A 13,724-nucleotide genomic window follows, 5' to 3' on the forward strand; every position below is an offset into this window, starting at 1 on the left:
CCAAAATGTTGCATACAAGCCTATATACCAACTATTGTAGGTGTTTATATCCCAATTTGTTCGTGCTTGTTCCTGCCCGCAGACATAATTATCCAATCCCTATGTACTTATTTACTTAATTTTTTCTTTTTTTTTTAATCCCTTTCCCAAATCTTTCCCTTTACTTGTGCTAATTCTTTATTTTCCAAAAAAAAAACAAACATTTAGACTAAGGGTGCTTATGTTAGCAATATTACTGTGTTGATGAGAAGAGCAATATAAATCATTAGGAGAGTCATCTAAAGTCTGCTCGCATTGGGGTTATATATTCAATCCATTTATTCCAGATTTGATAAAATGCTTCTTTTTGAGTTCTCAGGGAGTAAGTCAACTTTTCCATTTTAAATATTTCCAAGATAATTTCGTACCAATCTTCTAATGTAGGTGGTATTGGATTTAGCCATTTTCTAGTGATTGATTTCTTACTTGCCGCTAAGAGGACCTGCAGCAACTTTATATCTTCCTTCTGTTCAAGGAACAATACATGCCCCAAATAGAGCGTCTCACAGTTCAGAGCTATCTGGGACCTAAGTACCTTAACTAATGTTCTATGAATACCTTCCCAAAATAGACTTAATTTAGGGCAATCCCAGAAAATATGAAAATGATTTGCCTTCTTGGAGCCGCACCTTCTCCAACACATCACATTTGTATCTTTATATTTTTCCTGATATGGGGTCTTGAAGTATCTTATAATGTTTTTCCAACAATGTTCTCTCCAAGTCAAAGAATTAGTCGAGGACCATTGAAAGCTGCAGATTTTCCCCCAAGCCTCCTCTGAAAGTACCAACCCTGCTTCTTTCTCCCACTTCTCTTTAATATACAGTGTATTTACATTTTTAGCATGGGAGAGTGCATTATATAGGCGAGAAACTGATTTACTACGTATTGAACTGCAAGCCGAATTCAGAATCTTGAAAAATTCTAATTCTACTGTTGATAGGTCTGTATATCTACAACTCTGGTTAACATAGTTTCGTATTTGAAGGTACCTAAAAAAGTCATTATGTTCTAGGCCATGTTTGTCCTGCAGGATTTGGAAACTTTGTAATACTCTTTTATCTATAAATGAGAGGTAGGTTGTAAGACCTTTCTTTATCCATAGCTCAAATCTTTTATCTCCTCTGTTGGGAAGGAATTCAGTATCACATGCACACCATCTAAAGAGTTTTAACATGTTATTAATTCCACATGAATTAACCACCTTCTGCCATACTTTTAATATAAGATTTATCCAAGCATTATTAAATTTTTCCAACTGGGCCATCAATCCTTTGTCAGCTATTGAGGCCTGAAGAGGAAAACTGTCAACTAATCCAAATTCTATTTCCTTCCATCTAGCCTTATATTCCCTATTACACCAATATAACAGAGGGGTTATCTGTGAGGCATAAAAATAATTTCTCAGGCAAGGAAGAACCATACCTCCTCCTTCCTTCCCTAACTGTAAGGTGTTATATTGAATTCTAGGTTTCCTTCCTTGCCAAATGAAGCGGGAAATCCATTTGTCCCATTCCCTGAATTGATTATCATCCACCTCCACAGGTAAAGTACGGAAAAGATATAATAACCGAGGAAGAATATTCATTTTTATAGTATTTATCCTTGAATTTAAACTTAAAAAGGGGATAAGATTCCATCTATGCATATCTGCTTTTATCTCTGAGATTAATGGCCCATAATTTACCTGTGACAGTGTTGAAAGATCCTTCGGCAGGGTTATTCCTAAATATTTTAATGATTTAGCTTCCCACTTAAGATCGTATGTATCCTGCAATTTTTTGGATGGTGTATAATTTAGGGACATAACCTGCGTTTTCTTTACATTTATTTTATAACCTGATATTTTCCCAAAGTCATCCAACAGTGTAAACAATCCTATAAATGATTTTTCTGGTTCACTCAGATAGACCAAAACATCATCTGCGAATAACGCCACTTTCTGTTCAATCCCTGCCACCTTGATACCTTTTACGATTTCGCTCTGTCTTATTAGTTGGGCAAGTGGTTCAATATATAGCGCAAAAAGGAGAGGAGAAATTGGGCATTCCTGTCTAGTGCCTCTCTCTAAAATGAAGGAGTCAGAGAGGTCCCCATTTATCTTAATTCGGGCTGTAGGGCTGTCATATAGAGTCTGAATTACTTTAATAAACCTTTCTTGAAAGCTGAATCTTCCTAACACTCTGTATAGGAATGCTCAACTAACCGAATCAAAAGCTTTCTCAGCGTCCAATCCTACTACCATTGTCTCTGTCTCGTTCTTATTAACCTGTTCTAATATGTGCAGAGTTCTCCTTATGTTGTCCTGTGTTTGGCTTTGTTGAATAAATCCAGTCTGGTCTAAATGGATTAGGCCAGGTAAAAGCTTTTCCAATCTGCGCACTAATATAGATGTAAATAGTTTGTAATCTAAATTAGGAACACTAATTGGCCGATAATTGCCACATTCTAGTTTATCTTTACCCTCTTTAGGAATAACTGAAATAATCGCTTCTCTCCAGGAAGGTGGAGTTTCTCCTCTCTGCAAGATCCAATTAAAGGTGTTAAGTAGTAATGGGGCTAACTGTGTCTTCAGGGACTTGTACCACTCTGAGGTAAACCCATCAGAACCCGGGGACTTTCCAGCCTTTAACCTAGAGATGGCCACGTTCAGTTCTTTGACGGTTACTGGTTCTAATAAACTTTCATTTTGTAAATCTGTAAGTTTAGGTAGATCTAAAAAATTCAATACAGTGTCTATATAGGGCTCATTGGGGGCCCGGGGTTGGGAGTACAGCTCTCGATAATATGTTTCAAACCTCTTTTGAATTTTCCCTATTGTACTCTCCACAAGCTTTGTCTTTGGATTCTTTATTTTATGAATTGTATTGTCTGCTTGTTGTTTTCATAATTTATATGCTAATAATCTAGCTGATTTACCTCCTACTTCATAATTCTTTTGTCTCAGGTAAAGAAAATTTCTTTGAGTTTCCAACGTATAAATATCATCAATTTCACTTTGCAATTTCCTAATTTCCTGTTTTCGATTTGAATTACTTTTGTTGCTATCTACAACTTGAAGTTGTTTTAATTTTCCTTGAAGGTCTGCTAATTTTTGTGCATTGATTTTTTTCATGTGAGTAGTAATGGAAATAATTTTCCCTCTCAGTACAGCTTTCAATATATCCCATAAAATCACTGGTGATGTTTCTCCCGTGTCATTAAGGTCTAGATATTCTTTGATTTCTCCCCTTAATCTCTCCATTACTTTCGGGTTATTGCGTATATGTGAGTTTAGCCTCCATAGTGTTTTCCTCATTTTCCTTTCCAGGATTAGAGACATAGAGACTGGGCTATGATCCGACAGATCAATTGTTGCAATATTAGTTTTTTATCCTCAGTCTATCTGTATTAAAGATAAAGAAATAGTCTATCCTTGAATAGGCTGAATGAGGGAAAGAGTAATATGTATAATCTTTACTAGTAGGGTGTAATTCCCTCCAGACATCTATAATTCCCAACTCCTCCATCAATGAATTCACTTTCCGAGTCGGAGGTTTATTCTGAGTAACTATTCTTGAAGAATCTAATATAGGATTTAATCTAATATTAAAATCCCCTCCAAAAATTACTACCCCTCGAGAACTGACCATTAGGTCAAAAATGTGTCTATAAAATGACCATTCACTACCTGGAGGAGCATAAGCATTCAGCAATGTTATTTCTGTACCTTCTATTCTTCCTGTGATTTTTACAAACCGTCCTTCTTTGTCTCTAGTCTCTGAAATATGTTCATAATTAAGAGTACTTGATATTAAAGTAGCTACCCCTCTTTTGTGACTCAATTTATAAGATGAATAAAATACATGCTTAAAGCCCATTCTTTTTAATTTTCCATGTTCAGATTGGCTCATATGTGCTTCCTGGAGGAAAGCTATTTGTGCCCTCTCTTTTTTCAATTTAGACATAATCTTATTTCTTTTATTTGGATTCAAAACCCCATTAACATTATAGGAAATTATTTTTACCAATTCAGTTTGCATTTTTCTCTAGTAGAAAAAAAGCACTCTCCTTTTCTAACCAAACAAGTAAGCAATCCCTTCTCAACAGTAAACCAAGACATATAACCACACCCTAGACATTTCTGAACGTATAACATTTGAAAATTTTTCCCGGCTTCCCACAGTGAGGCCTGAGCACCGACCCGCCTCAGTTCAGAGGGATAACCTCTATCTTCATCCTGTGTTAGAGGGCCCTCAGCAGTTTGAATAATCATAGAGAATTTTCTCCTATTTATGTCTCGACCATATTGCTATCATTCAAGTTATTCCGCCTAGTTTATTTTCAGTTACCAGTTTTCATTTTACTTTTAAGTCCGATTTACTCTTTTCAGTCATTTCTCTTAATTAATCTGTATTCTCTGTACATTCGCGTCTGAATATTTGCAGCTTTTCCTTGTAGTTTGACACTCTGGTTCGAGTGGAGCGTCCTAGCCCCACTAACTGCCACGACTTCTGCCGAATCCTCTCCAGTAGCGACTCCGGTTGGGTGATAACTTTAATAGGTAGTCCCCGGTCCGCCAGGTCCAACGTTGCCTCCTCCACCGTAGCGTAAGTTTTTGTCCCTTCGTCGTAAAAGACTCTCAGCCGAGCTGGATACAGGGTCTGGAATCTGATGTTGTTTTCCTTCAGGACTCTCCGTGTTTCCGTATATTCCTTCCATCTGGCAAGAATCCCCGGTGCGTAGTCGTGGTCTAAACTGATTTTGCAGTTGTTCCACATGAAACCTTTCTTTTGCCATGCTCTTTTAAGCACCTCTTCCTTCGTTCTGTAACCGAGAAATCTGATCAGAATCGATCTGGGCTGGGCGCCTGCCGGAGGCTGTGGTGCCAACGCGCGATGAGCCCTTTCTATCTGTAGGTCTTTTGCGGCCGGTATATCAAGGTTCTCTCTAAGCAGCTTCTCCACGAAGGGAATCATCAATCCGGGTTTACCTTCGGTTCCTTCGGGAACTCCGTAGATCCTCACATTTTCCCTTCTCGAGCGGCCTTCTTGATCTATTAGTTTCCACTGGAGCTGGTCTTGTAGCTTCAGCATTTCTGCTATCACTTCCTCGGCGTTTTGTAGCTTCTCTTCAATTCCAACAATCCTCGCTTCAGCTTCATCTATCCGCGAGTTAGTTTTTACTATTTCTCCTTTAATATCTTCCAGCTGTTTGCTGTTATCTTGTCGGAACTCGCGAATCTCTCCGAGAATCAAAGACAGAGTCACCGATTCCCCCTCATTATCTCTGTCCTGGCTTGCCGTGGGGGAGCTAGGCCCGTCGCCTTGCTGCGTCTCTTTATGTTTATCAGCCTTCGGAGCGGACTTTTTATTCTTGTTCTTAAACATCATCCTTGCCCCTTTTATTAATATAGTTATGCAATATTAAGTATTTGTCTAAATTCGATTTTGGGGCAGTTTACCTTCTTTTTTGTCGAGAGACCTTTTCCTTACGCCGCCATTCCCTTGATGACCCGGAAGTTCCTCCGGTAAATTTATATTTCAAAGCTAAGTGATATAATGACTTCAATGTCAGAGGAGTTAATGAAGAGATGCAAATAATTTTACCAGTTGTAATAATACGGATGATAAAGAAGCATTATACGTTTTAACAATATTTTGTAAAATTTTACCATGAGTAGCAATACTTTAGTTATCTCATCAATGCCTTTTGTTTAACACATTTTCATTTGGGGAGACAAACCAGAAGAAAATGGCTAGGATCTTAAAATCAGATCAACAGACTTGATCATAGAATATAGAACTGCACAGTGCAAAAACAGGTCCTTCAGGCACAATATAGTGCCAAACTAATTAAATTAGTAATCAAATAGCCAACTAATCTCTTCTGCCTACAAAATTAATATTTATAATTTGACCTGTGCTATTTTGAAAGAGAGAGCCTTGACACTTTTGAAACAGGCATTTGGGCTCATTCGCTTAAAATAAAGCCTGAAAAGTTAACAAATGACCTTAATGCAAATTTGGTGGCACATGGACTGCACAGAAAATAGCTACAAAGAAGTTACAAAGTTCTACAGCAACACCCACAAAATGCTGGAGGAACACAGCAAGTCAGGCAGCATCTATAGTGTGTTGTGTGTGTTGCTCAAGGTTTCCAGCATCTGCAGAATCTCTTGTTTTTACAAAGTTCTGTTGGACTGAAAGGTACATTAGAACTCTTTTTGTCCTCAAAAATAAAAGCTGGGGTCTTGCACCTAATTGCAACAACTACACCTCCCCACACTCTGCACAACAGGGACTCATGAGACTTTGCCAGTAACATTGTTGGCCACACTTCTGAGGTGAAAGATTCACGGAGCAGCACTGGGATAACTCTGGATTCCCCAACATATACTTGAGCTATGGGCTCAGTATCACAGCAGTCCCATGTCAAAGAATTGAAACAGTCACCTGTCAGCTATCCGGGTCTCAATTCACCCCACTGGAATGTCACTTACAGCTGCAAATCAAAACAATATCATTCACCCTGTTTCAAGATTATTGAATTTACCAGCTCTGCTACAGCTGTGGAACGATGGTGCTGGGTAACAGCTCTGGGAAGCTATTTTTCTTAAAGAGAGATTCAGCTCAAAAGCAGGTCCTTCAGCCATCCAAGTCCACACAGAGCATCAACCACACATTTACATCAATCCCATTTTATTTTCCCACACATTCGGACTTCCCCCAGATTCTCCCACTCATCTACACATTAGGGACAATTAACAAAGACCATGCCTTTGGGAATAAAGAAATGGTAATGGAACTCACAGCAGAAACAGTATTATTGGAGCAGAGCAAGATGATCATTAACTGTCACAAAGATTAAGATCATTGATTTATCTACTTTCCTCTCCTATCTTAATTCAGGGTGAAACTTCCCTTGATATTCCTCACCACCACAGTTTGAACTCAAATCTTTCTTTAAATAATATGCCTATCTTCCAGATTTTGTGAATTTCAAGGGTCCCAATACAGTTTCCTTCACATCATTCTGACTAAGTTTCTGAGTTCATCTTTCCTTTCTGTTTGTTGCACTGGGTGAGATGGTTAATAGTTCTTTTCTTGGGTGCTATACCATACTATTCATTCATATCAACTATTATTATTCCTTCTCTCAAAAATAAACTATGTTCTCCTTGCCCTTACACCAGCTACCCATTTGTAAACCATTGTATCATTCTCTCTGCAATCTGTGCACATTTTTTCTGCAATTCTACAATTGGAATTACACCAGCTCCATTATGCTGAAATAGTCTTTAAAGCCACAAATGATATTTTATATACTTTTGACTCTGGTAATCTATTCATTCTCACACATTTTGATCTACCGGCAGCCTGTGATACATTGAGTATCACCTCAGTTTTCTCTTGCATGTGGTTCTTTACATTTGTCTGTAATAAAATTTTATCTTGACCTCCTAAGCTGTTTCAACAAAGTTCAATATAATTCTGAACTCATTTTCCAAGTTAATATATTACATCCTTTCAGGAATAGGTAGTTAGAATCCATTGATTGTTTATAGTACACGAAGTGTAGAAATGTACCTAAGAGGGAAATTAGGAGGGCAAAGAGAGGGCACAGGGTGAATCTGACAGGCAGGATTAGGGAAAGTCAGATGTTGTACAGGCATACCAAGAGTAAAAGGGTGGCAAGAGAAAAAAGGTCCCCTTAAAGATCAGCATGGCTGTCTATGTACAGCCACTGATGATGGGTCATCATCACTACCATCAGGCTCCATGCCCAGTTTGAGCTTTGACTGCCATGGCCCACACACTCCTGTTTCGGGTCAAGTGGATCAATTCATTTGTATTCCTTTCCAGTTTTCTGGCTGCTGTCTCCACCATCATTTGTCTTTGTCTTCCTCTTGCTTTCTTCCCTTCAATCTTTCCCATAATTACTGTGCATTCTAACTCTTCTTTCCTAATCACATGTCCAATGAAGTTACGTTGCCTTTTCATGATCTCATACATTATTTCTCTTTTTGTGTTTGCTCTGTTCATGACATCCTCGTTAGATATTCGTTTCGTTCACGATATTCTTTGCATCCTCCTCAAAAACCACATCTCTGCTGCTACAATTCGTTTCCTCATGTTACTAGATATTGTATTTAGATATACAGGTGTACTATCAGAATGAGCTATTCAAGTGCAAAAAGATTTGTTTGTTTGTTTTATCAACTACACAAAAGCATTTGATAAAGTGAAGCACAATAAGTTATTTGAAATATTACAGACGATGGATAAGATTTTTAATAACTATTTCTTGTCAGATTTTACTGTAGAGAAGATCATGGAGGTAAGGAACTGAGGAAATTAGTAATCATATGTTGGACCATGTATGAGCAAGCGTTGGTAGACTTAAAGCACATTACGTTGATGAATCCACAGGACTTGGCCAAGTGCATCCTCAGACATTGTGGGAAGCTAGGAATGAAACTGTGTAAACCTTGCAAAGGTACTTGCATCCTCTTTAGCTGCAGGTGAAGATCCGGAGCAGAGGTAGCTAATGTAGAGCCTTTGTCTCTATTTATTCCTTTCTGGCTCCATATGCCTGTGATACCTCCCTCATCTTTTTCAATGTATCAGCCACTAGCCTCATTCTAAAACTCTTCCCTCTGAGTTCCATTTGCCTATCATTCCTCCCTGATCTAGTTCCACATCATTTTTGCGCTCTGTCTCTATCTTCCAACCGGACTCCAGCTGGCCATTGTTCCTCATCTCACCCAGCACTGTCTCACCCCCTCCTTCTGACTTCTTTATACTGTCCTGTTGCAGCGTTTCTATCTTAAACATCAACCATCTCTTTGCCTCCACAGAAGCTGCTTGACCTGTAGAGTTCTACCAGCAATAGGTACTTATACTCAGTACCTATCTGTAAAAGCAAGCATATCAAATGCCTTTTCTCTAGCTACACTAGTGTCACTACCTTCAGGGAGTTATGAACTTGCCACCTAAGATTTCTCTGCACTGCACATCAATGTTCTCAAATTGCTGCCATTTACTCAATATGCCCTATCAGCATATGACTTTCCAAAGTGCATTACCTCAATAGTCCAGATTAAGTTCATTCAACCTTCCAAATGACCTATGCTTCACAGTATCCTTAGACAACCCTCATCACTATGACTTCACCAATTTTTCTGTTCATCTGCAATTCATACCACCGTTAACTTTCCTGACCTTGAATATCACAGAAGCTGTACAACATGGGTTTCCAATCTTCGTTATACCATGGACCCAGGTTGGGAACCCCTACTATATAAGATCACATCACCATTTGAATAGACTAATCACACCACTTCCATCCAATATTCCGAACAGATCTTACCCTCATGGTTTTACTTGCACTAACTAGCAGCATTTTCAATGATGCCATTGTGAACTTAGTTGATACTACTTTCTTATAGATCTCAATTTCTTGTGTTTTAAGTATTGATGGTAAATGTCAAAATTTTAAAAACACCACACATTTTTAAGTTCTTCCATAACATTCCACAGTTTAAGCCCAACAAATGATGTAATGCATACTTGAAACTAGTGCCAAATATTCACTTATGTTAGCATCAGAAACTAAGCATCACTATTATTGATTCAATATTTTCTAAACCAAACGTATCTTGTATGAGCAGCACAAAATGATGAATGAAAATCATTATGTACCTTTCTATTATTACATTAATAAAAACAAAACTGAGTAATTACATAACTATACCTGAGTCCTAATATATTTCAACATTCCGGAATCCTTTTTCCCATCCAGACTTGTAACAGGTATCCTTTTCCTCAAAGGCGTACGGAGGCAAGACTTGTCAGAGCACTAAAAAAAAGAAAAAAAGAAAATATAGAATTGCATTCCAAAATGAACAGATATAAATGACAGGCAGTTATTTCTGCTTCTTCACATTCCAAACAAACACTTCACTATTACTGTATTTTAGATTATCTCCATTGTTACAGTAAAATTAACTTGCCGAAGGTCTTTCTGCCAATCATAGCCATGCCAATGAAAGCTTACATTTATCGTTCAGTTGCCTTGTAGGTCAATTCTTAGTTTCATAACTTACAATGGTAAAATTCTACCCTTTAAACTTGCTACAGGTCTTTAAATTCTTCTCAAGTACTCTGCTACAGGTTGAGTTCCAAAAATGATAAATTTCACGCTTGAAGCAATTGCTAAATGTTATACATATTCTCTCTACTAATCTTTCAGCAGTGAGTTGCAGATCTCTACAACCCATCAGGCTGAAACAATTTCTCCTCAGCTAGTTACTTTAAATATATGCACCCAGATTTTACACCTCTGCAAGTCCTATTGTCTCCAACTTGGTCTCCCATAAATTGTGTACATCTCTGTTAAAGTCTCCCATCTCCTTTTCCAGCATATCCAATTTTGCTTCATTTTCCAGCATCCTTGTAAAATTGTTTTGCACACACTCCAATGAAATTCCAAAGTAACATCAGTTAATTATCATCCATTATATTATTGCTATTAATTGCCCTTTAAGACAATTAATAAAGAATATTTATTTTCCACCTGACTCACAAGAAAATAACTGAATCTTTGATCAATCCAGCATTCAATAAGCAGTACATTTGATGAATACCAAAACAAGTTAGTTTAGTCAAATTACACATTTACTGTGCTATATTCAAATATTAGACAACAATTTAATATGTTAAGAATAAGGATGCAACAGGAAAACAAAATTCTACTTCCAAAATACAGTAAGGTTGCTGAATTTTTAATACCTCTTTGGATTTCTTGGGTCTCAATCCTATTTTACTTCCAGAATCATCATCGCGGACTGTCTCAACAGTGTCTCCATAGAGGAGTTTGATTGCCCTTACAAGGCGAGCACAAGATCGGCTGTGATGCTGGTAGCAACACGGGTGGCAGTAATCAATATGGCAACAGATGAAACTTTGTTGGCTGCATAACAATATCATAACCTTTTGACAAGGAACATAATATTAACAGTATTAAACAACTTCATCTAATTATCAACCAAATAAGAATTCTGGTAAATTCTGGTGTCACTTATGCCTTACTGAAGCTCAGAACTAAAGTCAAATATGTTTGAAACCGGAAAATATATTCTGATGTCCGAAAACAATTATAATCAAAAAGGAAACCAAAGAGACTGCAGATGCTGGAATCGAGAAGAGCAACAGGACATTGGAAAAATTCAACAGGTCAAGCAGCATCAGTAGCAGCAGAAGTCAACATGTCAGTCCTTTTTCACTTACATGCGAGGCACCGTTCATGCCTCTAACTAATTTGATAATGCACAATTTCCAGGTCCCAAGCTGGCTCACCTTTATATACCTACTTCAATTCTTCACCAAGATGGTCTTACGGCTAGTTGGTTTTATTTTTTAAACAAAGGACCAATCCATTCCACTCCACTAACACCCTCATCCACTTGGCAGAATTTAACTTACAGCTAACAACTTCTGTTTTTATTCTTCCCATCTTCTACAGATCAACGGGGTAGCCATGAGCCCTAGCTACACTGACTTGTTTGTTGGCTGCATGGAAGTGTCTGCTCAATGCCTTTCCAGCACAATCCCCCACCCCACTCACTCCCCCAAGCTCCTTCTCCACTACTCATTGGTGGTGGATCCTGCATTGTGCTGAATTTGTCAATTTTACTTTCCCCATTAACTTCCATCATCTCTGACTTCCTTTTCTGCGTCTCTCTCCACCTCAGCTGATTTCTGTTTGGGGTGTAAAACATTTCAGTCAGTAGTTGTATGGGAGAGAATTTGCCCTCATTACTGATCATCAATCATTGATGTCTATTTTCAATGCACAGAAGGATGTTCCACAAACAGCAGCAGCATGAATGAAGAGATAGGCTCTGTTTTTTGGAGGACACAATTATAAGATTGAATTCAAGAGGATGACTAATCATGGAAATAATGATGGATTGTCTCATTTACCCTTGGAAAAGAAAACACCCAAAAAATTTTAGGAAAGAGGGCAATCTTCTTGACTATTCTCTCTAAAGCAAATCGAAAGTCTCCTTATTACGGCAGAGAAGATACAAAAGTAAAACAGATAAAATCCCACGTTGTCTCAGGTCTACAAGTCCACTCAAAGCAGCTGGAATATGCAGCAGAAAGTCCAGTTTCTCCATTTTTTTTTACTAGCACTGAGATGAACTTGCCTTTGATGGGGGTTGCCTTGTGTGGAGATTAACAGTTGTACCACACAAGCTGAGGGCTAAAGTGTTGGAGGAGCTACATGTCGGTCATCTAGCCGCGGTCAAAATGAAAGCGTTGGCTCAAAGCTTTGTCAGGTAGGCTGGGACAAATCAGAAAATCAAGCAGCTCGCCATGCACTTTTCGGGATGCCTACACGTCCAGATGATGCCAAGAGCAGCACCTCTCCATCCCTGGAAACGGCTTGCACTGCCCTGGCAGAGGATTCATGTAGATATTGCCATATCATTCTTGGGCGCAAATTTTGTGGTAGTCGTGGATGCAGCTACGAAGTGACCAGAAGTGCTCTCAATAGCTTTCACTACAGCCTCACACACTGCTGATGTGTTGAGAAGCCTCTTCTCAAGTACTAGTGTAACTGAACACTTAGTCAGTTAGGCTTGAATGGGACAATTTAAAATTCGCAATGCTGTGGATGTCTACGTAGTAGTTGTATTATATAGTAAACTGTATATACAGTATATATCTAGACAGCAATACGTTACATATTTGAATTGAGATGCACTCTACCTCAAATTAGAGTTTATAGCTAAGCAGGGGGAGTGTAGTGTATTCAGTATTTCAGTACTATTTGAGTAATAATGTAAACATATTTGATTCATCATTCTCTGTTTACATAATTCATTATGGGTTACATGTAAGAAGCACGTGGATGGCATACGTCATTACATCAACACGTCATACACAAGTGCCTCACTAAAGAAAAATTAAATATACAAGTATTCCGAGCTCCATGTTTTTCTTTCGATTAGTTTCAGGTGTTACAAAACATAACAGGGACGACAGTGGCTACATTTCATTAGGAGTTTAAGGAGACTTGGTTTGTTACCAAAGAATCTCACAAATTTCTACAGATGAGCATTGTAACTGGTTGCAGCACTGTTTGCTGGACAGGATTGGAAAAAGCTACAGAAGGTTGCAAACTCAGCCAGATCCATCATGGGCACTTGCCTCCCCATCACCAGCGACATCTTCAAAAGAAGGTGCATCCATTTTTAAGAACTCCCATCACCCAGGACACACCCCCTTCTCATTGCTACCATCAGGGAGGAGGTACAGGAGCCTGGAGACACACACTCAACAATTTAGGAACAGTTTCTTTCACACTAGCATCAGATTTAAAATGGACAATGAATGCATGTACACTACCTTACTATTTTTTGCTCTCTTTTTACACTACTTAATTTTATTTCCGTATATCTACATTTACATCTATCTATCTATATATAATTGTAGTTTATGATCTTTATGATGTATTGCAATATACTGCCACCAAAAAGCAACATATTTCATAACATATGCCAGTGATATTAAACCTGATTCTGAATCTGCATTTCCATATGCAGCACACTCTCCCTGTCACACCTGCCCCCTTTCTCCAGGCAGAACAGCTAGGGAGTTCCTTTAGTCCACATCTTCCATCCCACATCTGAAACC

General features: G+C 38.3%; 1 protein-coding gene across 8 annotated transcripts in view; it reads right to left on the reverse strand.

Annotated features, from left to right (window-relative positions):
• Positions 1 to 13,724, reverse strand: part of LOC134348442 (protein unc-80 homolog) — a 238,655-nt gene that overhangs the window by 98,629 nt on the left and 126,302 nt on the right. For all 8 annotated transcript variants that reach the window (XM_063051833.1, XM_063051834.1, XM_063051828.1 and 5 more), the window contains 2 exons: positions 10,812 to 11,012; positions 9,775 to 9,879 (listed from right to left, as the gene is read on the reverse strand). In XM_063051833.1, the coding sequence (XP_062907903.1) occupies positions 9,775 to 9,879; positions 10,812 to 11,012 (306 nt within the window). The remainder of the gene's footprint in view (positions 1 to 9,774; positions 9,880 to 10,811; positions 11,013 to 13,724) is intronic.

Source organism: Mobula hypostoma, chromosome 6 (assembly GCF_963921235.1).
Source record: "Mobula hypostoma chromosome 6, sMobHyp1.1, whole genome shotgun sequence".
NCBI lineage: Eukaryota > Metazoa > Chordata > Chondrichthyes > Myliobatiformes > Myliobatidae > Mobula > Mobula hypostoma.